This window comes from Macaca fascicularis, chromosome 4 (genome assembly GCF_037993035.2).
Source record: "Macaca fascicularis isolate 582-1 chromosome 4, T2T-MFA8v1.1".
In the NCBI taxonomy this organism is placed as follows: domain Eukaryota; kingdom Metazoa; phylum Chordata; class Mammalia; order Primates; family Cercopithecidae; genus Macaca; species Macaca fascicularis.
Genome location: NC_088378.1, coordinates 47,335,847 through 47,361,134, shown reverse-complemented (window position 1 = coordinate 47,361,134; position 25,288 = coordinate 47,335,847). Strand labels below are relative to the sequence as shown.

Sequence of the window (25,288 nt, the reverse complement as noted above, 5' to 3'; positions counted from 1 at the left end):
CTCTCCTTAGAATGTAAGTCTGTGAGTAATGTTAATTTTTTATGCTATGAATTCTGCCCAAATCATCTTAAAACCCGAATCTCCATATAGAGAATTGCCAAAGCACATGTTGATGTTATGCTCTTTTTTTCATGGGTTTTAACTTCATCATTTTGGTACATTTACAATTTATCCATATTTGCCTAGATTTCTGTTCTTCATTATCTCTACTGACTCAGGAAGTAATGATAGAATACAAACCCAGCTCCTACAAATGCCTACATGATTTGGTTCCTTCCTTTCTCTCCAATCTCGGCCTGTGCCATGTTCTGTCTTGTTCCTTCAAGCCCAACCGGTAATTTGTTCCTGAAAATTATTAAGCTCTTTCCCGATTCAGGGCCGCAGCATTTTCTACTCTGTGCCAGGAATGCTCTTCCCCTCCTTTCACATGGCTGGATTCTCTGTTCTTTCAGGTCTAGCTTAAATAGCACCTGCACTAGACCTTCCACTGCTCTGTTGTCTATTATAGAACCTGGCAGACAACAGGCTCTTGCTGTTGTTGCTGCTGCTCAGTTCTTCCTTGTTTTGTGGCTCCTCTATGAGAAAGTGAAGTATCAGAGAACAGGAATTAGTTTGTCCTGTTCATTACTGGTTCCCCACTGCCTGGCATAGAGCATGGATGTGATAAAAATTTGCTGAATAAATGAATAAAGCCTATTGCTGTTCCTTGTACCTGCCAGACTCCACATCTCCCACAGGAGCAAGTACCTTTTTACTCCTTTTCTTCCTATTGACCTAAAATTCCTCCTGTATGTTCCCTGTGGATTTTTGTCCTTCTGTGTGTAAGGAAGAAATCTCCTTCCTTCCAGGCTACTCTTATGGCCCAGCCCTTCTCAGATCATCTATGAGATAGCTCCTCCCTCACCTGCTTAAGTCTTCTATCATCCTATAATAATCCTCTGGACTTCAAGATCAAGAGCAAGACTGAAAGCTCTCTTTCCTTAAGTCAACCAAAAATTAGTAGAATGAGAAACAGAAGCAAAACTGATGAAACAGTAGGAAACACCCATAATCCAAACATCACTCTTTAAAAGGCTGCCAAGTGTTAGGAAAATTAAACGAGGACATGGGGAGACTCTGATGGAAGAAACAAGATCCTGCAGCTCTCTGGTTCAGCGAGCAGAACAGAGCGGTCTTTACAGGTGGCAAACCCTGAAGGACATTAAATGACCCTTGGCTGGGAACATGAGGTCTCGATGCATGGAAGCACTGGGGAAATGCTCTGATCCCTGTTTTGCATTAGGGGTCAGAGGTGATGATGCTAAACATGGAAACGGGCTAGTGTGTCATCTCTGCCAGAGCAGGATGTGGGTGCACTAAGGTCAACAAGAAAAGAGTGGTGGTAACAAGCCTGAATATATGGCTCATGCTCACCTGATGGAAACAAAGCTTTATGTCACCATCCAAAAGAGTTGTGATAAAAATGAGCTGAGGAGAGAGAAATGAGTTGAGCTCACACAGAGGCCATTCTCCAGGACAAGGCAGTCGTGGAAAATAGATGGAAATTCAAGCTGCCCTAGCTCCGTTCCCTAGCCTGTCTCCAGTTCTATCCTTTCACAAATAGCTGGCTCGGTAAGAACAAACCAATTTAAGAATGCATAATCACAAGAAACGAAACAGTATGGGATGTAGTCATAGATACCACAAAAAACATAAAGAGGAAGATGATTTTAAGAAGTCAGCAGAATGATACATACCAGAAAAGTTTGCCCCAATAGGTATAATTCATGATCAAATAATTCTCCATTAAAGAAAAGAGGTCAAAGAAGAAAAACTGAGATTAGAGAGAAGATAGAGCAAGAGGAGAAGAGGATAAAGGTGAATGAACTTATGAAATAAAAAAAAACATAAAAAATAAAACTAAAAGTCACATTAGAGGCAGTAAAAGGAAAAATTGCCTTTGATGAAGACAGTCAGGGTTTAGCTTTCTGCAGAACTGTGGACTAGATACACTGAAAAACCTTCCCACTGTGAAACACTAGGTGCTAAATAAATTACAACAAATATACTTTTAAATGTATTGCTGAGCACACAAGAAAGGAAGGGAAATCACTAGGAGCCACAAAAAAAAAAAAAAAGAAGAGAGGAAAAATGAAAACAGAAGCAAACTCAGAAACTGGGACTGCCTGGAGGCAAATACCAGTATGAGAGTCAGAGCACTCTGTGGACTGTGGTCAAGGAGGTGGAAGGCAAGGCCTGAGGCCACACAACGTGATGGAGGAAATCAAGCCAGAAGAGCCTGGCCCGCAGAGGGCCTACACCTTCAGAGAAAGGGGAGCCTGGAGAAAGTACTCTCTACCAAGTCAAATAAATTGCTTTTTACTCCTAATTGCCCAGACTTTTTTAATCAAAAAGGTTTTTTAATTTCATTTAATTTTTTTCACATTGAGATAATCATTTTTTCCTCTTTTATCTTTGTATTAGTGAAAGCGAAGCTAAGATAATTAAGCAAGGTCTGCAAGGTCTGAAAATAAATTTTAAACTTACACCAAATAACTGTAATGGATACTGTAGTGCTTTCCCAGATCCCCTCTTCAGAGTCAGGGCATCCATTGGCCAGTGCTTAGGACTATCAGTTGCTGGCCGTTCTCAGCTGTATCCTTCAACGGGAGTTGCCCTCAGCTACAGGGAATGGAACAGCCCAAGGTCATGCTCCCTCCTCAAGGCAGTACAAACCCAATGACTGGCTAATGCAAGGATACAAAGACCCTACCCAAATTTAGGATGACTGTGAAGGGCCATCCCAGCTCAAGAGCTCCTACTGTGTCTCCGTTACAACTACAATATGGGTGAGCTTCCCTCTCTGCCCAATGCTGTCTTCCTTACTTCCTAACAGGGGCACCTCCCAAAGGCTGCCTCCTTCTGCATCTCAGAGCCTGGTCACAGGAGTCCAATCTAAGACAGCACCATTCATGTAGAAGTGCAACAGACAGATACATTGAAGCACGAACATATTTGTAATAAATAAATCACTATAAGGAAATGTATAAAAAGTAAACATTCTTTACAATCTTCACCTGCAAAGATCTTTATTGCCAAAGGGAGAGGTATATCTTTCAAGATCTTTTTCTACATATGTAAAATGCACTCTACACATTATTCTATGAAATTAGGTCATACTATACCTAGTCTTCTGCAATTCTTCTGACTTAATATTTTAAGAAGATACTCCATGGTTCTTAAGTGCTCCATAGAACCCCACTGTAGGATGATGTACCATAGTTTACTCAAGTACTCACTAATGGATATATGCATTCTTTCCAATTTCCCAGTTTCTAACAAGGCCACAGTAGATGTGTTACATGTATGTTTTTATGTACTTACATTGGACCTCAGAGGGATAATTTGCAAAAAGCAAAATTACGTTTGCACCAACCTACATACTAGGAGAGATGCTCCAGGATCTGAGGCCCCCATTGTTGGCTCGGCTTGCTGACATGAGGCTCCTTTGTCACTCCCTGTCCCAGTACCACTGCTTTCACCCCAGCTTCAGGCTCTAATGTCCCTATCCTGGACTCCTGCAGTAGCCTCTTGGCCAGGCTCACTGGCTTCAGTTCTCTTTAACTCCATCTATGCTTTATCTTGGTGTCTGAGTAAGCTTTGAAGAACTTGCCAGTTCAAAAGTCCCAACGGCTCCTCCATGCCTGCAGGACAAAAAATCAAACTTCCTTTGTGGTCAAGCCCCAAATGCTCTTCCCAGTCCCTTTCCAGCTTCTTCCAGGGACCCTCTTCACCAGACTATGTGTGGCTTCCCAAACTCATCACACACTCTAAGTATACATTCCTTTGTGGGTTTTATAACTGCAGCTTTAAATTCATTAAAAAACAACCCATTTCAAAATCTAAGCTTTATCCATTACTGCTATCGTGGTGCACTTGTTTTCTTCCCCCAGTTTCTTGTCAAACATAATTGCTTCTTTCCTTGACCGCCACAACACTGTGCTTGTAACACTGGCCTACTTAACTCTGACTCCTGCACAGCGGCCAGTTCCTCTAAGCTGCTGAGGGCTCTTTCACCCTCCAGGTCCCCATCAATGTTGCTCCCTTTCCCTAGAATGCCTCCCACCATCCCACCCAGCTCACCCTACCATAGGAATGGGAGCTTAGATATCACCCCCCCAACAAGAAGCCTCTCCTGAGCTGTCCTAGCTTCCGGCCCCTGGTCTTCGCACATGCTCTCATAGCACGTTACATTTTTCCTTCGTAACATGAGCACAGTTACCATGAAATAACTGACCGTAGGCTAGGAGCGGTTGCTCACGCCTGTAATCCCAACACTTTGGGAGGCCAAGGCAGGCAGATCATGAGGTCAGGAGATCGAGACCATCCTGGTTAACACAGTGAAACTCTGTCTCTACTAGAAATACAAAAAATTAGCCGGGCGTGGTGGTGGGAGCCTGCAGTCCCAGCTACTCGGGAGGCTGAGGCAGGAGAATGGCGTGAACTCGGGAGACAGAGCTTGCAGTGAGCTGAGATCACGTTACTGCACTCCAGCCTGGGCAACAGAGTGAGACTCTGTCTTGGGGAAAAAAAAAAAAAAAGAAATAACTGACTGTGTAATTACTGGTTTCTCTTCCCAGTAGAATGTAAACTCCATAAGGGCAGAGACAAAGTCTATCTCTTCTCTGTTACACTGTCCCATCTCTTTTCCTGCCTTATATTTTGAAACTATTTTGAGTGGCTCCCGCCTATAATCCCAGCACTTTGGGAGGCTGAGGCAGGTGGATCATTTGAGGACAGAAGTTCGAGACCAGCCTGGCCAACATGGCAAAACCATGTCACTACCAAAAATACAAAAAAAAAAAAAAAAAAAAAAAAAAGTTGCCAGATGTGGTGGTTGTATGCCTGTAATCTCAGCAATTCAGGAGGCTGAGGCAGGAGAATTGCTTACCTGAGAAGTGGAGGCTGCAGTGCACCAAGATCACACCACTGCACTGCAGCCTGGGCCAGAGAGAGAGAGACACTGTCTCAAAAACAAAACAAAACAAAAACCCCTCTATTTTGAAATAATCTAAGACTCATAAATTGAAAGACAACACAGTGTTCCCGTGTATCCTTCCCCCAGCTTTCCCCAGTGATATCATCTTACATAGCCATGGTACATCCTCAAAACCAGAAAATTAACATTGATCCCATACTGTAACCTACAGACTAAATTCAGGTTTCACCAGCTTTGACATGCACTCAATTTTGGTGGAGGTGGGAGTGGTATCACACATATAGATTTGTATCACAACTGCCCTGCTCAGGATACAGAAGCATTCTGTTATCACAAAGAAACTCCCTGGTACTAACTCTTTTTTTTTTTTTTTTTTCCTTTCTTTCTTTTTACAGAGTCTCACTCTATCACCCCAGCAGGCCTGGTACTCTCTTGATAGTCACACCCTCCCCACAACCTTAACTAGCCCCTGGCAACTGTTGATTTGTTCTTCATCACTACAGTTTCGTCATTTTGAGAATATTATACACATGCGATCTTTCTCAGTGCTTTATTAAGGCTGGCTTGCCTTTGTGTAGTCTTAACAATCTATGGGCCAGAGATTTCAAAAGCAACATGTTCTTTAAGAATCATAACTACTTTAAGGTAGCTACTATTATTTTACCTACTCTTACAGATGAAAAAAACATATCTTTAGAAAATTTCAATTTTAGTAACTTTCCCAGAGTCAAAAAGTTAATAATGTCCAAACCGGAATGTGAGGTCAGGCAGTGAGACCCCTATGCTTTCAAAGTTTTTTGCAGGGGGAGTAGAGACAGAGTTTCACTTCATTTCCAGTCTGGTCTCGAACTCCTGGTTTCAGGTGATCCTCCAGCCTTGGCCTACCAAAGTGCCGGGATTATAGGCATGACCCACCACACCTGGCCACTTTGAATCTCTCTAAACACTTTTTGTACATATTAGATACTTTTGAGTCTATTAATAATTAGCTGAATAAATAAATTAAATGCCAAAGACTATTATTTCATAGCTAGTTCTGGGTCCCCTAGAAGAACCTGCACATAGTCGGAACTCAACTTTTGGCGAGTAAATCTGGTTAATCATTCTAGAAAAAAACTAAAGGGAAAGGAAAATGGTCATGAATGGTGAAAAATCATCAAGCTGGTCCTCTGGATTGAACATGCCTCACAAGGCCACAGGGTAGCAGCATCCTTGTCTGTTATAGTAATAAATGCATTCATAAAATCTCTGCTGGGCACAGTGGCTCACACCTGTAATCCCAGCACTTTGGGAGGCCGAGGCAGGTGGATCACGAGGCAAGGAGTTCGAGATCAGCCTGGCCAATATGGTGAAACCCCGTCTATACTAAAATACAAAAAATTAGCCAGGCATAGGGCACCTGTAGTCCCAGCTACTCGGGAGGCTGAGGCAGGAGAATCACTTGAACCTGGGAGGCGGGGCTTGCAGTGAGCCGAGATCGCACCACTGCACTCCAGCCTGGGTGACAGAACAGAACAAGATTCCATCTCAAAAAAAAAAAAAAAAAAAAAAAGCATTTCAACCAGGATTATTTGAACAGGTACATCTTCCCTCTAGGAAATTCATATCCATAAGAAAGAGAAGCAATAGCGACTTAGAATACTTGCTGGTCCTAACTGATACCTGGGTCTTGCCTTGTACCTTGCACATTTCCTTCCCTACTCAAATTTTAGTTAATAGGCTCCCATCATATTCTCACTTTATCTTTGAGGTGGAATCTTTCCCCAGAATGCCAGCTTGCATGGATGGATCCCTGTGACTAGCTGTCTCTCTGGATTTGCAGATGGGGTCTCTGAGGTTGTACCCTGTGTCATCCCTGTGACTTCAGGCTGAAACCGCACCAATCTTGCCATACTCCTCCAGTTCTGTCTCTTCTCACAGCCTCAGGCATCTCTATCTGGTCAGTTTTACCACTGACCAAAACATGAGAATGATGGCTATTAGGGTTGATTTTTTTCCCACCTACAGAATCCAAATTGCCTGGGCTTGGCTTCTAGTGGTGGCAGTCTTATTTTGTGAAGAGTGATGTCTGAAGGGTCTGGTTAGCAAGGTGGTGTGCATTGTGAGCGGGTAGGGCGTGGCGAAAATAAGGCCTGAAGGGAGGAAACTTTTGTACATCTGGTTGTCTTACGCCTCACACAGGTGAGATTATCCCGTAAGTTGAACATTTTACCACTCTAATAACTAACCCTCCTGTTATGGGCTCAGAGTTAGATCCATTTAGAATGGAACTCCACTCCAAATAAATAAAGCAAGGCTTCTTTCACTCTCTGTCAAGTGACAATAAATGAAATAATTAAACAGATATCCATAAACCTCACATAAGACTATTTTTAATATGCTAGGGAACCACTATCAATTAGGATTGATTTACGTTTCTTTTGGAAAAAAAAAAAAAATCTATTTGGGCCTTTTCTCCACCATAAAATCACTGAATAATCAAACTCTTGCTGTCTTTCTGTCTCATTTTTTAAATAAAAGGGGACTATAGATATTTGATAAAATTACATTAATGTGAGTATCCAAAGGGTAGCTGTAAGTTCACAGGAGAGACATGCAGCTAAACACGTCTCAGTTACCTGAGGATAAAAGTAAGAAACACCTAATTTAATCCAATCTAGTACAAGTTAATTAACAAACCAACCATGCTTTTTTTTAGAAGCATCCTACGTTAGATGACTATGTGTCAATGCCTATATTTGATGCCTTGGGTGTAGTAGCAGAGTAACAGAATACTATTGACCAGAATACTACTGTAACAGTGGAAAGTGAAGGCTAATCAAATGAAATACAGCCTACCCAAGAAAGATACACTAACAGGAGAAAAATGATCATAATAGTGAGTAGGTGTATGGGCATTAAAGAGCAAAAATGCATCGCCAGTTTTGTAGACAGGACAGGGTTCCCTGGCCACCCGAGGAAGCATTCTGGTCTACCAGGCCAGTCAATCCCCACTGTACAAATGAATTCATCAGATTATAGTAATTTGACTACCTGTCACTAGTATCATCCAATTCAAGTTCACCCAGAATTCGGCGTCCCTTTTGGCTTCTTCGAAGTTATTGCCTCTAGGGAGAGTTTGGGCAATCTGACAATTTTTTAGTCCACCTGATAAGTTTTTCACAACATAAATTACTTATGTTTCTGATTTAATCTTTAGCCTATAATCATTTACTCAGCATAAGTTCATTGACTGAGAGAAGGATTATCTCAAAATAGACTAACAAAACAGAGTGTTCTGGGCTACAAGAACATTTCAGGACTTCCAAGCACACTAGGACACCCACAAATGACTATATCACTGCTCTGGAATTGCTATGGGGCTAGGAGAGGAGGAAGGCTATGGTTTTCTGTTTTGTTTATTTTAGATTATATACATTAAAAACTAGGAAAATACATAGCAAGTTATACACATATTTGCAATGGGAAAAGAACTTTTGGAGAGGCTGGCATATTTGTTTATTGGTATTGTATCAATAACACATCAATATTTTTTGTTTTTCTCTATGAACCATTTGCCATTCACATTTAGAACATGAACATCTTTAAATGCGAGCACACTTACAAACACAATGGTGAATTATTTCCCAAAAGTGAGTAGTTGTAGGAGGACTTTTCTAATACCTTCCTGTGGGACTTTCTTATTATAAGGGTAATAGGTGCTTATTGTGGAAATTGGTGTGAACTTTTGCATTTTGCCTTTAAAATTTTTCTATGATGATCTATGCTGTATAAATAAAGTGGGAGGAGTCAGCAAACAAATGGTCATCTTTGGAATCAATATGACTCAAAGATGGATATACACTGTCCACGAGTCTGCAATCTTTCCGCTTGAGAGCACTTCAGAGCTTTCTTTCTTGGCATTTGGTCTACCTGCTTAGGCCCCATCTAGAATCGTGGACCAATGATAGATATTTTTGTTGTTGAAAAACACTTTTCATCAATTAAGAGATACAGTTATACTCAACTAATTAACTTTGAGTATCAGCAGTTGAGGAAGGTGCCAAGATTGGGGAGAAACATCTGCTTTGACACTGATCTGCTGTGAAGGGGAACCTGGGGATCCAACGTAAATCTACTTCATGAGGGTGATTTTCTCGCCCATGAGCTTTTCTTTCTTTCTCCTCTCTTAATACCCTTTTTGCTTGAGACGCTTCAAGCACAAATGTCATTCATCAAACATCACTGATCAGATCTCATAGGGCAGGCATTTTCTTTCGATAGGACAGAGGCAGAGAAAGAACCAGCTGCTACAGCCAGGATGGCAGCAGTTTTCCCACCCTAATGGGCCCCAGTCTTCTTCCGGACATCACAATCTGTAGGGACGAGCGGCTTCCTGTTGCTCAGTGTCTCTTATTTATTAGGTAAGATCCTCTTCTAGAGTCAGTGAAATCATACGATAGTGGTTAGCTTAGTGACTGGCACTTAGCACTCAATATACGATAACAGAACTTGCCAGAATGTCTATTGAAGGCTTCTTTCCATTTTCCTTACTTCCATCCCTTTTTAAGATAAAAGGCATAAGAAAGTTGCTCTGCCTTTCTTAACACCATAATATAGAAGGCACTTACCCAAACAGTCAAGATTAATTACAGAAGGCCTTTGATGAACAACAGGGCTCAGGATGCTACAGTGTTTGCCTGAGTGACAGATTTGACTTACACCACCTCAAATCCTTGTTTAAAATGGGTGGAGGAATCAATTATAAATTTAAAAAGAAAAGCAGATTTGACTGAAAACCCTTGATAAAGCAGAGTTTTGGTAATTCTTTTAAAATGTTTCACGGTGTAGGTGTCATTCAGTTTTTAGGATGCTGCTGTGGAATGCATTGGATCACTTCTTGCCAAAAATAGTTTTTTTGCAATTGTGTAGCTACAAACTATGCCTTCTTGGAAGCCCAGCGATGATTCACAGATGATATACTGGATACATTTTGCAACCAATTTTTTTAAAGGTAGCCAATTCTACTGATATAACCTTATTTTCACATATTAAAAACAAGCACGTTGGGTAAACATATGGTAGCTAAAATCTGCATGCAATATTTGAAATGAGAAGACAAAGAGGGAAGGTTTTCTTTTCTTGTCAAAACGTGCACTTTGCAAGCTGTCCTGTAAAACTGTATAAAACCATTGGCTCTACAGTGTGAAACAGTGTATCGAAGGGAGACAACAGAAGCACAAATGAACACAGTCTGTTAAGCCACCTCAAGGAAAAAGATAAAACAGTTATTTTCGATCCAGATTCTACACAACTCCTATTCTTATTCTGATACATTCTCCAAAGTTAGAAATTTTGGTCAGCTCAGGCCTTATGTACATAGCTAAAGATGTCTATCAGGCAAATGATGAAAAGCAAAATTAGGTTAGGTTTGTCAAAAAGTTTAGAGTACAATCACGCATCACTCAATGACAGAGACATGTTCTGAGAAACATGTCATTAGGCTATTTACCATCCTGTAAACATCATAGACTGTACTTACACAAACCTAGGTGGTATAGCCTACTGCATACCTAGGCTCTATAGGTGGTATAGCCTATTGCTCCTAAGCTACAGACTACTGAATACCACAGGAAACTGCAACACGATATTAAGTATTTGTGTGTTTAAACACACCTAAACATAGTAAAGGCATGTTGTTGGCGTTTTTTTCTTTTCTCTCTCTTTTTTTGTTTTTTGGAGACATAGTCGTGCTCTTGTTGCCCAGGCTGGAGTGCAGTGAAGTGATCGCAGCTCACTGCAGCTCGAACCTCTAGGCTCAAGCAATCGATCTTACTGTAGTCTCCCATGTAGCTGGGACTACAAGAGCATGCTACCAAGCAGGTTACTTTTTACATGTTTTGTAGGAACAGGGTCTGGCTGTTCCCCAGGCTGGTCTTAAACTCCTGGCTTCAAGCAACCCTCCCATCTCAGCCTCCCAAAGCACTGAGATTATAAGTATGAGCCACCACATCTGGCCCCTAATACAGTTGTTTTGCTTTTTGTTTTGTTTTTGAGACAAGGTCTCACTCCATCGCCCAGGCTGGAGTACAGTGGCACAATCTCAGCTCACTAAAACCTCCATCTCCCAGGCTCAAGGGATCCTCCCAGCTCAGCCTCCTGAGTAGCTGGGAATACAGGTTTATGCCACCACACCTAGTTAATTTTTTTTTTTTTTTTTTTGTAGAGATGGGATCTCACTATATTCCCCAGGCTGGTCTCAAACTCCTGGGCTCCAGTGATCTGCCTGCCTTGGCCTCTCACAGATTACAGGTGTGAGCTACCATGTCCAGTCCATAATATAGGTTTATAGTCTTATGGGACCACTGCTGTATATGTCATCTGTCATTGATAAAAACGTCATTATACAGCACATAACTGGTTGCTAAGAGCAAGCACTCCGTTAGTTGGAGTGTTAGGGTTCAAAGCCTGGTTGATTTACTGGCATCATTTACTTGCTGTGTGACCTCAAGCAGGCAAGCTCTAAAATGGGAACCCCATCTGTAAAACTGCAAAACAGAAGAGTCTTCTGGGAAGTGAGAATGATGGAAATTCCTACCTTCTGGGGATGTGAGGATTAAATTAATTGTTCCAGTATAGCCCTTAGCACAGTGCCTGGCCCACAGCAAGCATGTAGTGAGAGTCAGTTCTCATTCCATTGTTCAGGCTCTTGGGTTGTTTGCAGGTTTTGCCTCCTTGGGAAGGGCTATGGTGAGAAGACTCAGAAAGTACAAGTGGAACTGTTCGCTCACAGGCAGGAACTAAAACAGGTGACAGCAGAGGCCTCCGTATGTGGTGTATTCTTCAGAACTCTGAGCTAATGGGGTGGGTGCAGGTAGCATTTCTGAATGTTCAGACCAAAACGTTGCTTTATTAATGAATCTGGGGGCCATTTTCCTTTGTTGACTCAGTGTTAATTTTATTGTCTAGTGTAACAGCCACCCACTGGGCCAGGGCATGCTCACAGTACCCTCTGGCCAAGGGAGTGCGGAATCTTCCTTCTTTTGAGTTATGTATGCATGTATGAATGCAGTCTTCTTATTTCATAGTTGATTTTTAAGTGAAACAAAGGGGAGGGGAGATGTCCTCAGGATCAAGTGGCAAGGTGATAAAATTCCTCTCTCGTCATGCCTGTGAACTTGGGCATGCCACTCCTTTGTGTCTAGGATTTTTTCTTATTTCACATTCCTCTCCAATCTTTTCTGGTCAAAAATGAACAAAGTAGCAGAGAACCCAGAAAACCACAAAAGCAGACAAGAGTTAAGGGCTCCTTCCACTCCCTCTGTGGCATAGCTTTCTTCAGTTTCCTCATGTGGCAACAGCTCCACCAACACAGCCCAAATTCCCAGTATACATTTGTTGCTATGGGTAAATCAAGTACCGACGTAGCCTACTTATGTACAGACCTAACCTAAAGGGACATTCTCTGGTGGGAAACTTCTGGAAAATGTGCTCTTCAGAGGTGCTTAGGAGACTGTGAGCTGGCTGGCAGGGCTACACTCTCCTCACCACCTGCCCTCTCCTCCTCTTCCCACTTTCCCACCTGAGTTTCTGCATCACCTTCCCAATAGTCAGAATTATGCCTTAACTTTTGTTCCGTAAGAGGGATAGAAAAAGGTACAATGAATGAAAGTCCTATCCTGGACTGGCTATTTGTGGTAAAATAAGCAAATCATTAGAATGGTAATCACATGGGCACAATTAAGTTAGTAAATTTTGTGTAGGTGGAAGGTCCACTAGCTCCTTCCTTGAAGGGAAATTACTTTTTTATCGGCTGATGTAACAGTACATTTTGGTCCAGCTAAAGGAGTTAAGAGTTACCTCAAAACACCCACGGGGACAGTAGTAATTTCAGGAACACCCACAGAGCAAATAAATTATTGTTTCCTTTTCTACACAGAAAGCAATGGTTAGGGTGGAGGGATGAGGTGAAAGGAGAAAGGTAGAAAGAGAAAGAGAGATAGGGTGAGAGAGAGGGAGAGAGACAGAGAGACAGAGAGAGAGAGAGAGAGAGAGAGAGAGATGGGGGTGTTGGGGAGATAGAGGGAAAGAGGGAGGGAGTGAAATATTCAGGGAAGGAAGAAGAAGTGTGAATGCTTTTTTTCTTTTCTTTTAAAATCAAGAATATTGCATCTTGTTCCCGGTCCCCAAAACAAGGACATATATAAGATCCTGGTTTTGTGGGTCACATTGTTGAGGACAGGAAACACATGTCCAGTGTTACTGAAAATCAATTCTACCTTTTCCTGATCTCAAATTTCAAATATATATTTTACTTATGACTATAATTATGGGAAGAAAATATCTTCATTTTGTGAGATATTTCTGTGATTTTTTTTTCCCCCAGAGAGAGAGTAGGAACTCTGTGAAATGATCTATGGGACAAGATAATGTCTAGGGGAAAGGGTGGTCAAGGAAAATTTTACTTATTGAACCCAGTTGTCTGAATCTCTTGAGTTTGTGGTCTAAAGCAAGGGACACCTCTGACGAATTTGATATGGAGCTTTAGAAATTAAACCATTTCATCAAATGTGTAAGAAATCTTTCCTTGAGAAGGACTTCTTCAAATATCAGATTTCAGTTGTTGTTTATGATACTACTGGTAAGAATACACTAAAAATGATTATTGGTAGAGAATGAATGGGAAAAAATATACCTTTTTGGCTACAACAGAAAATGTCCATGATTAATCTTATCAGCTTTACTGTATATATTTTTCATACTGACATAAAAAATAAATTACCTAGAATCATACTAGTTTTCACTTATTTTACATATTGTTATTCCCTAAATTTGTTACTTATTGCATTTTTTAAAACTCCTGGTTTTGTTTGGGTAGCAATATGCCCAGCCCCTAAGGATAAACCATAATTAGTTTAAGCCCTCATGGTAACTTCATTTCCTTCTGCTGCTTCTTGCTTTCCCAGGCCCACACTGCTGGTTGTAGCTCTGTGATGGTTCTGACCAATGGGACCTATGGTGAAATCTGCGGGTGGAGCTTCTGGGAATAATCTATTCGCCTGAGGAAGAAACAGATACTTGGGGAGGGCTCCCTAGAGTTTCTTCCTTTTCTGTCCTTGAACATGGTTGTGAAGGATGTGATGCTTGGTGCTTTATTAACCCTCTCGAGGATTTAGGTGGCAAGTCCAAGGACAAAAAGGTAACACTCTGAAGATAAATGTGTGGAAAATATAAAATGTACAAGTCTCAAATGAAAATACTGCCTGGACATGGTGGTTCGTGCCTATAATCCCAGCACTTTGGGATGCCAAGGTGGTGGACTGCTTGAGCTCAGGAGTTTGAGACCAGCCTGGGCAACATGGCAAAACCCTGTCTCTACAAAAAATACAAAAATTAGCCAGGCATGGTGGCACACACCTGTGGTCCCAGCTACTCGGGAGGCTGAGGTGGGAGGATTGCTTGAGCCTGAGAGGTGGAGGCTGCAGTGAGCCAAGATCATGCCACTGCACTCCAGTCCAGGCAACACAGTGAGATCATGTCTCAATAAAAAGTACAAAATATGAAAACACTGAGCAATACCACCCTGAAACTGCCTGTCAAAAAGTTCCATGTCTTGTGAGATATTAAATATCTTTATTATTTAAACCACAGTTGGCTGGATTACACTCAACTAATATTGAATTATTTAGACACTGCTCCTAATGCTTGGGATAAAGCAGTAAATGAAACACAACTTCCCTGGTCTCACAGAGTATGAACCAAGTCAGAGAAGACAGACACTACACAAATAAAAGAATAAACATAATATGCCAGGTAGTGGTAATCACCATGGATAAAATAAAGCAAGGTAAAGGAACAGAGAAAAATGAGAGGCTAATTCATATAGATCATTCATAGAAGCTTTGCTGAGCTTATTTGAGCAGACTTGAATGAAGTGAAAGAGTGAGCCAGGTCGATTTCTGAGGGTATTCTGTTACTCGCAACTGAATGCATCATTAACTTATACATCCAGTAAGTTCTTAGTCATTCTTCAAATAGAGCTTAGATGTCATTATTTCTGAGAAGTCTTTCAGGACCTCCCACCTACTTAAATTAACCCCTCTCGCTTTGCGGATACTTCTCTGCACCTTAAACACATGTATTATTATACTCATCACACCCTATTTTAATTTACTTGTTGATATAGCTTATAAAGCCGCCCTCCCTAGACTGTGAAACCTTTGAAAGACAGATTGATTTTCAGCCAACACTATCCTGACTCTTAGCACTCAGTACTTGCTACACAGTAGGCTCCATGGGTCCACAAATAATTACTGATTTGACGAGAACTTCTGTCCTTTGAACAGTCTAGATATAAACGTGCGGTTTTCCCCGTTATATATTTTAAAGTGGGCATCTATGTGAAATTTTATTACAGTGTGACTATTATGTTTAAGAAATTTGTCTTGGAAGCATCAAAAAAGCTGACCACTCTGAGCTAGCATAAACGCGTGCAAATTAAATAGGTCACCTAAGCAGAAAATCTTTGGTTCTCAATTGAGGAGAAAAGAATACATGAGATGATTGAGAAGCAACCTGGTTTCTTATCAGTTACATATATCTAAACATACAATGTCCTTGATCTTTTGAAAAGTTATTAAAAAATAATTGTAAGATCACTTACGTAGTTTTGGTAATTACAGTTTTCTGAGCCTTTCTCCCGGTATTGGGAAAACATGGCTCATTTTCCTTACTGATCTTGAATGAATTCTCATCTATGAACCTTCCTTCTTAGGTAACTCAGTTCACATTCCTTATTTCAGTGCAGGCGGCAAGCATTTGATTAACTCCACCTGCAGTGTACTGGGTTTTACCATAAAACATGATCTAGCCAATGTATTTTTAACTTCAGAAGTGAAAAGAAAGGAAAAGGACATTTAAAGAAACTTAAAACATCAGTTAAGGCTTAAAGAAAATAGAAAAGTCTTGACTTTAGGTATCTGTGTGAAAATTTAATAAAGAGAGGATCAGAAGATATTAAGTGTATTTTTAAGTTGAATCCAGAATTTGTAGAATAGGGTAAACAATTTATTTTTTTAAATTTCCCCGTTAATATCAAAACAGAAGGAAAGGCATTTGCTTTTATTTATAATCTCAAATAAAATCAAATTCTCTTCCTTTATGTGTTATATTAACAGACCTTAATATTAGTCATTAATATTAATTTTCTGCTTTCCCATTTAAGCCAATCTCTTTCATTTAAAAATCAGTAATGAAACTACAATTTTTAAGTTGTAGGTTTATGACAATCTAAATTTATATGCATGTCAAAACTTTTCTTAAAGATAGCTTAGAATTAGCTAGTATGTCAACAAATGAAGACTTTTGGGAATTACTTTTTTAAAACAATAGCAATATACTTTTTCTTTGAGTTTGCATTTGAGATTTTAAATCCATTTTCCATGTTTCCTAAGGAAGCAGATACCATACAGTCCTATTACAAGTAAAATCAAGTTTTAAAGGATTTTGGAATAGGTTGATACCTATAAAATCTTCACCAAGTCTTTACAAGACATGATTATAACACTAGAAATGGTTACTTAACAAACAGCTTTCAGTCAAAACTCAGATAGGAAGGTCAAATTCCTGAAAAGTTAATACAGGCACGTGCCAGTTTGCTCCTAATAACCTGGACACCCATCCCAGGTTAGAACCGATCGAAATCTCCAAGGTCTCCTCAGACCCACTCAGAAAGGGCTATCATCTTCATACCAGGATGGGGCAGACCAGCACTGGGGCTAGAGCAACCAGACTAACACCAGGGCAAACGTGTACTGGTGAGGTTATGAGGTTAGATTACGTGCATTATTCAAGTTGAGCAGCTACAAACGAATAGGATGCATAATTTAGAATGAATAAAAAATGGATAATTAGTTGGGTATGGTGGCTTATCCCTGTAATCTGGCTACTCAGGAGACTGAGGCAGGAGAATCAGCTGAGGCCAGGAGTTCAAGACCAGCCTGGGAAATTTAGCGGGACCCCTGTCTCCAAAATAACTTTTAACTTAGCAGGGCATAGTGGTGCATGCCTATAGTCCCAGCTACTTGGGAGACTGAGGTGAGAGGATCCCTTAAGCCCAGGGGGTTGAGGCTGCAACAAAATATCATTGCACTGCATTCCAGCCTGGGAAACAGGGTGAAACCCTGTCTCTATAAAAAAAGACAGCAAGTTTAAAATGTATAAATAATTGTTCTTTTTCATTAAAGAGCTTCTTTGGTAGGCAGTTGGAGACACATTTAGGATTCCTGAGAGAGGCACTTTCATAGTCATTAAATTCATAGATATATATTTTATTTATTTATTTATTTGCTGTTTCTGCTCTTCTGTCATGCCCCCCTACTTTTGTGGTTAAAAGTCTAAGCCTAGTCTCTTAGCCATAATGGTATCTGCCAACACAAAAGTCAACAAACTCACAGGAGACAAAAGACATTCTTGGTCTGATTGCTCCTAATAAACTTCAGTGCTTCCAGACCACGTAATGTCATAGAATTGTTTGTAATGATTCTTTAAAAGGGTGACAGGGTTCAGAAATAAACTGCACATGGTAAGAAGAGCCTCCCATGGGTTATCCTTGCAAAATTAGTTGCAAGGCTTTGGGAGTGCTGGTGGTTTCCGGCCATTAGCATTACTAATCAAGGCCAGCTTTGTATTTATGGGAATCTACACAAATCAGGATGATACATGCCATGTTCATTCAAGCAATCCTGCCTGATTTCTTCAAGGTTATGCTGAAATAAAACTTTCCTCCAATTATCTTTAATTGGAATGTTTCATGATTTTTATGTATCCTTGAGATGAAGAGAGAGCCTGAAGTGGATGCATTAGGTGCATGGGTCACAAAATCATATTTAGGGCTTCATGCTCACATAAAGCAATTACTGACAACTCTCAATTAACCTCGTTACTGGAGGAAGCATTAATGCAGAAAATACAAATCCCAGATAACCCACCCATGTCTTTCTTGCTGCCATGGTTTCAGCTGAGGTGAGAGAGAGAGAAAGAGAGAGATAATGGGAGCATCAGGAAAAGCTCAGGGGCCAATAGATCTCTTCAGGAAAATTTATACAAAGTTGATAAATTCAGCTGTACAGACGTCATGCATTCACTCTTTACTCTCTTTTTATGCCCGATGCCATTTTGCCTGTACCATGAAGCAAAAATAATGTTGCTTTCCCTTTCAACTTCTGACTGACAAAAAGTAGAAAGGCAGTAGACAAAGAAAGTCAGTAGATAGTAGCCAGGGAAGCACTCTGCAAGGTTGGCAGTGCCCCAGCTGTCAGGGTGGTAGTGCAGGGGAGGCCTCTGGGGACCACAGGAGGACCCAAAACTGAGGCTCTGCACCTGCAGCTATAGGATGCCCGGTGCTCCCCTGGCACAGAGAGGGTGCTTAAGAATTTTGTCCTTTAGGATTTTGACTGTGTCCACCAAAATGATGAAGACATTTACTTGTAAATGTTATCATTAATCATCTGCACACATGATAAGCATTTTTATGCTACAGATTCCTACAGGCATAATTCTGGTTCCATCCGTTCCTGGCCATTAATGCTCTTCCATCCTTCTGATGTAATGAGCCCTCCAGGTTGGCACCTCCATTCCAGGCCTGGAGGCACAGAAAAAGTAAATATGATGCTTCTTCAAGTGATTCCTTGTGACATTGCTTCAGGGAGAGTTTGCATTTTAATAAGGAAGAAAGTCATAAGTCATAAGAATGAAACTACAGCAGGATTCTGGACCCTTCTGAGCAACTGGGGGAATAGGGAAAAAGGTAAAGGACAGGGGAGGCTCTGAAGTCACAGCAAAGACACAGCACCTTGGAAAGGAAAGGTAGGAAATAAGTTTAGGGAGAGAAAGATGAAAAAATCACAAAATTAAAGGTTTTAGTGAAAAAAAAATGTTGTGTTAAAATACTGATATAGTTTGGCTGTGTCCCCATGCAAATCTCATCTTGAATGGTAGCTCCCATAATCTCTATGTGTCGTGGGACGGACCCAGTGGGAGGTAATTGAATCATGGGGGAGTTTTTCCCATGCTGTTCTCATGATAGTGAATAAGTCTCACAAGATCTGATGCTTTATACAGGGGAGTTCCCCTGAACACACTCTGTTGCTTGCCACCATGTAAGACATAACTTTGCTTCTCCTTTGCCTTCCCTCATGATTGTGAGGCCTCCATAGCCCTGTGAAACTGTAAGTCAATTTAAACTCCTTTATAAATTACTCAAGTCTCAGGTATGTCTGCATTAGCAGTGTGAGAACAGATGAACACAAATACTTGTACAGAGGCACATTCATATCTTCTGTAAATATGACTTTGCAATAAAATTAATGGGATTTGGGAAGGAACAATTTATCAGGCTTTTTTTGGCCTCAAAATGAATTTCTGTGTATTAGAGTGAAAAGTCTGGTGGAAACTGCATAAACAGATATAAAATGTCAAATGACAGAGCAAGACAGAAATAGTAGAAAACATATGATGATTTCTAGAGAATACTGACCTAGATTCTTCTTAAAACAGGGGAGAGGAGGGAGAGAAAGAAGGGGTGGAAAGAGAAAAAGAAATGTCACTTTCTTTGAAAGGAACGTTAAAAAGTTTAGGAAAATAATAGACTAGTAACTATGAAGGGAACAGTGACTCACAATAACAGGGATGATTACGAAAGATGGAAATAGTGACTACAAAATATCAATGGGCAAAAAAAAAAAAAAATGAGTTAAACACATCAGTGAGTTACACATCTCTAATTCCTTATCTATTCTTTGATTTCTTTTGTGATTCTCAAGGGCACTGATCCCCTCCATGTGCTGGGTGACACGGGAGGCCATGGTCGCAGCGATGAGGACTGTTCGGGCTGTCAGAGAGCCACTAGGACAGCTGCACCCACATGCCATGAAAGCATGATGCTGGGACTTCTGGTTTAAGAGGGATGGGGTGAGTGGGGATGAAAGGCACTTTTATTCCTCTTTTTTCTAAAACATAGGCAAAACAACGAAGACAGTGACAGATGGAGGAAAATATCAGATGTACTAAAACAAATAACTAAACAAAAAGGCCACCACTTGTTTTACAAACCATGAAGCATACATGGAGTAACTTTAGGAAAGACACTGAGAGTTGACATATACTTCAAGCTTCAGGCAGGTGCAAAACTTTCCCCCAAAGGAAGGTCAAAAATATCTAAAGGGCATATGCCATGAGCTTTTGAGGAGAGTAGCAAAATTTACAAAATAAGTCGAAATTTTCCCTGTAGAGACATAATTTAATACCACATACAGAAGGGAGCTAAGAGAAAACGTGTTAATACTGTACTTATATTTACTTTTTTTTTTTTTTTTTTTTTTTTGAGACAGAGTCTTGCTCTGTTGCCCAGGCTGGAGTGCAGTGGTGAGATCTCAGCTCACTGCAACCTCCACCTCTCGGATTCAAGCTATTCTCCTGCATCAGCCTGCCGAGTAGCTGGGAATACAGGCGCCCACCACCACACCCGGCTCATTTTTCATATTTTTAGTAGAGACAGGGTTTCACTGTGTTAGCCAGGATGGTCTCGATCTCCTGGCCTCATGATCTGCCCGCCTCGGCCTCCCAAAGTGCTGGGATTACAGGCGTGAGCCACTGCATCTGGCCTACTTTTTTATTGTATTACTATTGTAGTCCTTCTAGCCAACTAGGCTTCCACAGGCAATGCCATGTCTGTAGAAATTTCAAGGGAGTAAATGTTAAAAAAGAAAAAAGTACACATGATATATATAATATATATACATATACTATATATTAGATATAGATGCATATACATGTACACACAGACTTATATTTTCTAGATAATTCTTTTATGCAGAAAGTATATATTTTTGTGCTTTATGCTAATGGAAATTTTCTCTTAGATGATTATTCTGATAGAAAGTATTTGAATTTTTTTTGGAAAGTCCAAAGAAGGAAATATTAAGTAATATGGAAAGCATAAAACTCTGCTATGCTAAACAATGGAATTTGAGAGACTTGCTGGTTAGCTTCAATCTGAGTACTCATTTAAATTTTCAGAGGACAAGGATGAGGGAATGAGGAGTGTGACCAAATTATAATGCTCTCTGGCCATTGTGTTGTTCTCAGGGTTAAGGGCTATTTATTTCATTCAAGAAAATACAATTTGGCACAGAGAAAAAGCAATTCAGTGACCATCTGAGTGCCTACTAATTGGTCTTAAAGCAAGCATGTAGGCCCATCTACCAGCTACAAACCTGACAAATATGAGTAATCCACTGGAAGGATTTATGAACAACTTTCTGACTCTTCCTACAATGGACTTGGGGCATGTGCTAGACCACATCACTGAGACTTCTGTTTTTCCCTGAAATCAGCTGGCAAATGAAAGGTCTGAATTGGAATTAAATACCAACCCCTTATGCATCTTTACAATTTGTGATATATATGAGTTCTCTTCTTCTTCTCCTGGCTACGCAGAGGTTAAAATCAGTAGGGTCTCTGAAGGCCTTTAAAAAACATGGTTTATGTGCAGATAATGGAAAATTAACAGACTTGTGAAGGAAGTTGAGTTATGGAGAGAATCTAACTGAAAACAATGAAAATCAATGAAGTCAAAACAGACCCAAACATTAAGAGGCATTTACTTCAGTGATAGTAGCTAATGGCACAGTTGGGTAACTGAAGAAGTATGAGCTAATACTGATTTCCTCTCCCAAGTTCAAAAAATACTAGCCTGGTTGACCCAAGGACCCTACCTTTCAAGTTTGGGCTGCTTAAGAAACTGTTATAGATTGAATTGTGTCCTCTGCAAAATTCATATGTGGAAGTCCTAACCCCCAGAATCTCACAATGTGACTGTATTTGGAGACTGGGTTTTTAAAGAGGTGATTATATATGGCTAAATGAGGTCATTAGGGGGCCCTAAAATAAATCTAATATGACTGCTATGCCTTATAAAAATAGGAAGTTTAGGCAAAGACAGGCACAGAGGGACAAGCATGTGAAGACACAGTCAGAAGGTGCCATCTGCAAGCCAAGGGGAGAGAGGCCTCAGAACACACGAACCCTGTGGACACCTGCATCTCAGACTTCAGCCTCCAGAATTATGAGAAAATAAATGTCTGTTGTTTAAGTCACCACATCTGTGATACTGACAGCTCTAGGAAACTAATAATACAGAAACCTTTTATAATGAACTCTTTTTTTTTTTCTCTTAGAAGTCTGAAATAAGAGCCAAGTTTCTTTTGTGGCGAAATGCATCCTCCATCATACTCACAACCCCAACAGGAAAGGCCAACACAGCTAACATCCAGTCCCGGAGAGAGATGAGCTTCTTGAGCTGCCTCTCTTGCTCCTGGTTCCCACTTCCTCGAGTCAGAAGACTGGAAAGATCAGTCAGCACACAGATGCCAAAAAAGACAGCCTGGATAACCTGTAGGGGGACAACAATCAGTATGAGTCATTAAGATCTAGAGACCCAAGCTGTGGAACAGCAAATGAGCTGCTGGTGTACAACATGACATCTGATAAGAAAGGATCAGAAGCATATTTTAAAGAGCTGCTCCTAGAAATAGAGAACAGACATTTACAACTTGCTAGTATAGAGAAAGTTCATCTTTAAAACACCACTTCCATTTTCACTCACCTCGGGACAAGTGCAAAACATGTGTGGACACACACATCTAAACAGAGCCCGACAGAAAGCAATATCAACGATCAAACTGGCAGGACCGTTATTTTAAAGCATCACGTCTATGGTTTGTAATGGTTTCTACTATGTCAAGTCTAAGTCAGGTCTATGGCTTCTACTAGTCAATATAATTAGTGAGTTTTAACAAACATCTAAGAAGTGAAAACAAAAGGGTGAGGATGGTCTGAATAATAGGACAATTCAGTCTAAATGTAAAAAACTTTCCTATGCTTTCATCTCTTACATTTAGATAGTTCTTCTACCAAAGGAAGTGGTAGGAAGTGGGTCCTTGAGTCATAAAAAAAATCGACTGCATGTAATAATTAAGGCTGATATGAAACAAGTTTTTGTTGTCAAACTTGAACCAAATGACCTCCTACTCAGGTTTTTAGTATTTATCGAAATAAAATATTTCCAAAGTAATATAAACAGAGATGTCCATACCATTTCTCCAATCCCCCCCCCCCCACAAAAAAACTACAGGTTGTACATTCCCCAAATCAATTACAAAAGGAAGCATTTAGATCAGCTATGTTTCATTTACTTGGACTATGGCAGAGGGAGAATACTGCAGGCACCATACTGTAATGCAGCTAGGCAGATGATCATTCAAATTATGGAAAGGGTAGAAAATGTATCTCCTGTGCACAAAGTCATACCAAATTAGCACCAAGGATACATTCAGGAAAATTTTTCTGGCTGTTTTCCTACTGAAAATAGTTTACAGATTATATCTTTGTAAAAGACATAATTTTACTCATTGGCTCTTTAGAAAAGATAGCAAGTACCTTTTTTGGTAAATTTCCTCATTGGCAGTAGAAAAAGTCTGCGAACTCTCTGTGGATAGGGTCCTCACAAGGGAAGAAGGATCCTAAAAAGTATTTGGTTCCATCACTTAGCACAGCACTAGAACACTGAAATTGTTAACCTAGGCTTTCTGGAGTTCACCAAATCTTACTATTATTAGTCAGGCTTAGCCAGAGTAATGTTCTATGTTTCCTCATAACATAGCCTTTCTTTAGCTTCAGTGACTTAAGGTTTATTGTCATTCTTTCTACAGCCAGAAAAACCAGAGTAAGAGAAGCTAAGACTGCCACAATTGAGAACGACACAATAGAGGTGCTGGCAAGAGTCATGTTTTGATAGCTAGAAATAACTTAAATGACTCAGGGAATAATTTCATACTTAGAAAAAATTTCTATTTTCTATTTTTTATATACTTCTATTCATATCTTTCTATTTTTCATATCTTAGGACTTTAGATATTTGAATCTCTATGTTGGCCCTAATAGAGTTTGATTAAACTGGAGTGACCCTACCAGGGCATAATAATCTTCATGCTAATCTAGCTAGTAAACATAAAAAGGTGACTACTAACCAGGGAAATGCAAACTAAGACCACAATAAGATAGCATTTCTCACCAGTGTAATTATTTACAATTTAATTCTGACAATACCAAGTGTTACAAAGATGTAGAACAACCAGAAAGCTTATGGTAGGAATGTAAATCTGGACAACCAGTTTGAAAAACAACTGACAATATCTACAGATGCTCTTCAACTTATGATGCAGCTATGTCCCTATAAACTCATAGCAAACTGAAAATATCTTAAGTTGGGAATGCATTTAATACACCCGACCTATGGAATAGCATAGCTTAGCTTAGCCTATGTAAAATGTGCTCAGAACACACACATTAGCCTGCAGTTGGGGGAAGTCATCTAACACAAAGCCTATTTTATGATAAAATGTTGAAAATCGCATGTAACTTATTAAATATTGTACTGAACATGAAAAACAGAATGGTTTCATGAGTACTCAAAGTATGGTTTCTATTGAATGTGATCATTTTCACACTAGCATAAAGTTGAAATATATAAGTCAAAAATTCTGAGTTGTGGATCATCTATAGTAATTTAAAGGTTTGCCTTCATACCATAAACAACTAGACATACTCTATTTATTTATTGACATAATTATAAAGGGCATTCCCTACAGAAACTCTCATACATGTGTACTAATCATATCTACCAAAGGTTAATTTGAGTGTTCATTGCCTCAAAAAAGTTGAAATAACTATATATTTCTTTTTTTTTATATTTCTTTTTTTTTTAAATTATACTTTAAGTTCTAGGGTACATGTGCATAACGTGCACGTTTGTTACATATGTATACTTGTGCCATGTTGCTGTGCTGCACCCATCAACTCGTCAGCACCTATCAACTCGTCATTTACATCAGGTATAACCACCAATGCAATCCCTCCCCCTACCCCCTCCCCATGATAGGCCCCGGTGTGTGATGTCCCCCTTCCCGAGTCCAAGTGATCTCATTGTTCAGTTCCCACCTATGAGTGAGAACATGCAGTGTTTGGTTTTCTGTTCTTGTGATAGTTTGCTAAGAATGATGGTTTCCAGCTGCATCCATGTCCCTACAAAGGACACAAACTCATCCTTTTTTATGGCTGCATAGTATTCCAAGGTGTATATGTGCCACATTTTCTTAATCCAGTCTGTCACTGATGGACATTTGGGTTGATTCCAAGTCTTTGCTATTGTGAATAGTGCCGCAATAAACATACGTGTGCATGTGTCTTTATAGCAGCATGATTTATAATCCT

General features: G+C 40.1%; 1 protein-coding gene across 21 annotated transcripts in view; it reads right to left on the bottom strand.

The window, feature by feature from the left end:
* The window catches only part of AIG1 (androgen induced 1), a 326,962-nt gene that overhangs the window by 221,757 nt on the left and 79,917 nt on the right, over positions 1–25,288 (bottom strand). For all 21 annotated transcript variants that reach the window (XR_012433499.1, XM_065543485.2, XM_065543488.2 and 18 more), the window contains one exon: positions 22,254–22,409. Coding sequence is in view for 20 of the 21 variants with exons in the window: in XM_065543485.2 (XP_065399557.1) it covers positions 22,254–22,409 (156 nt within the window). In the remaining variant the exon portion in view is untranslated. The remainder of the gene's footprint in view (positions 1–22,253; positions 22,410–25,288) is intronic.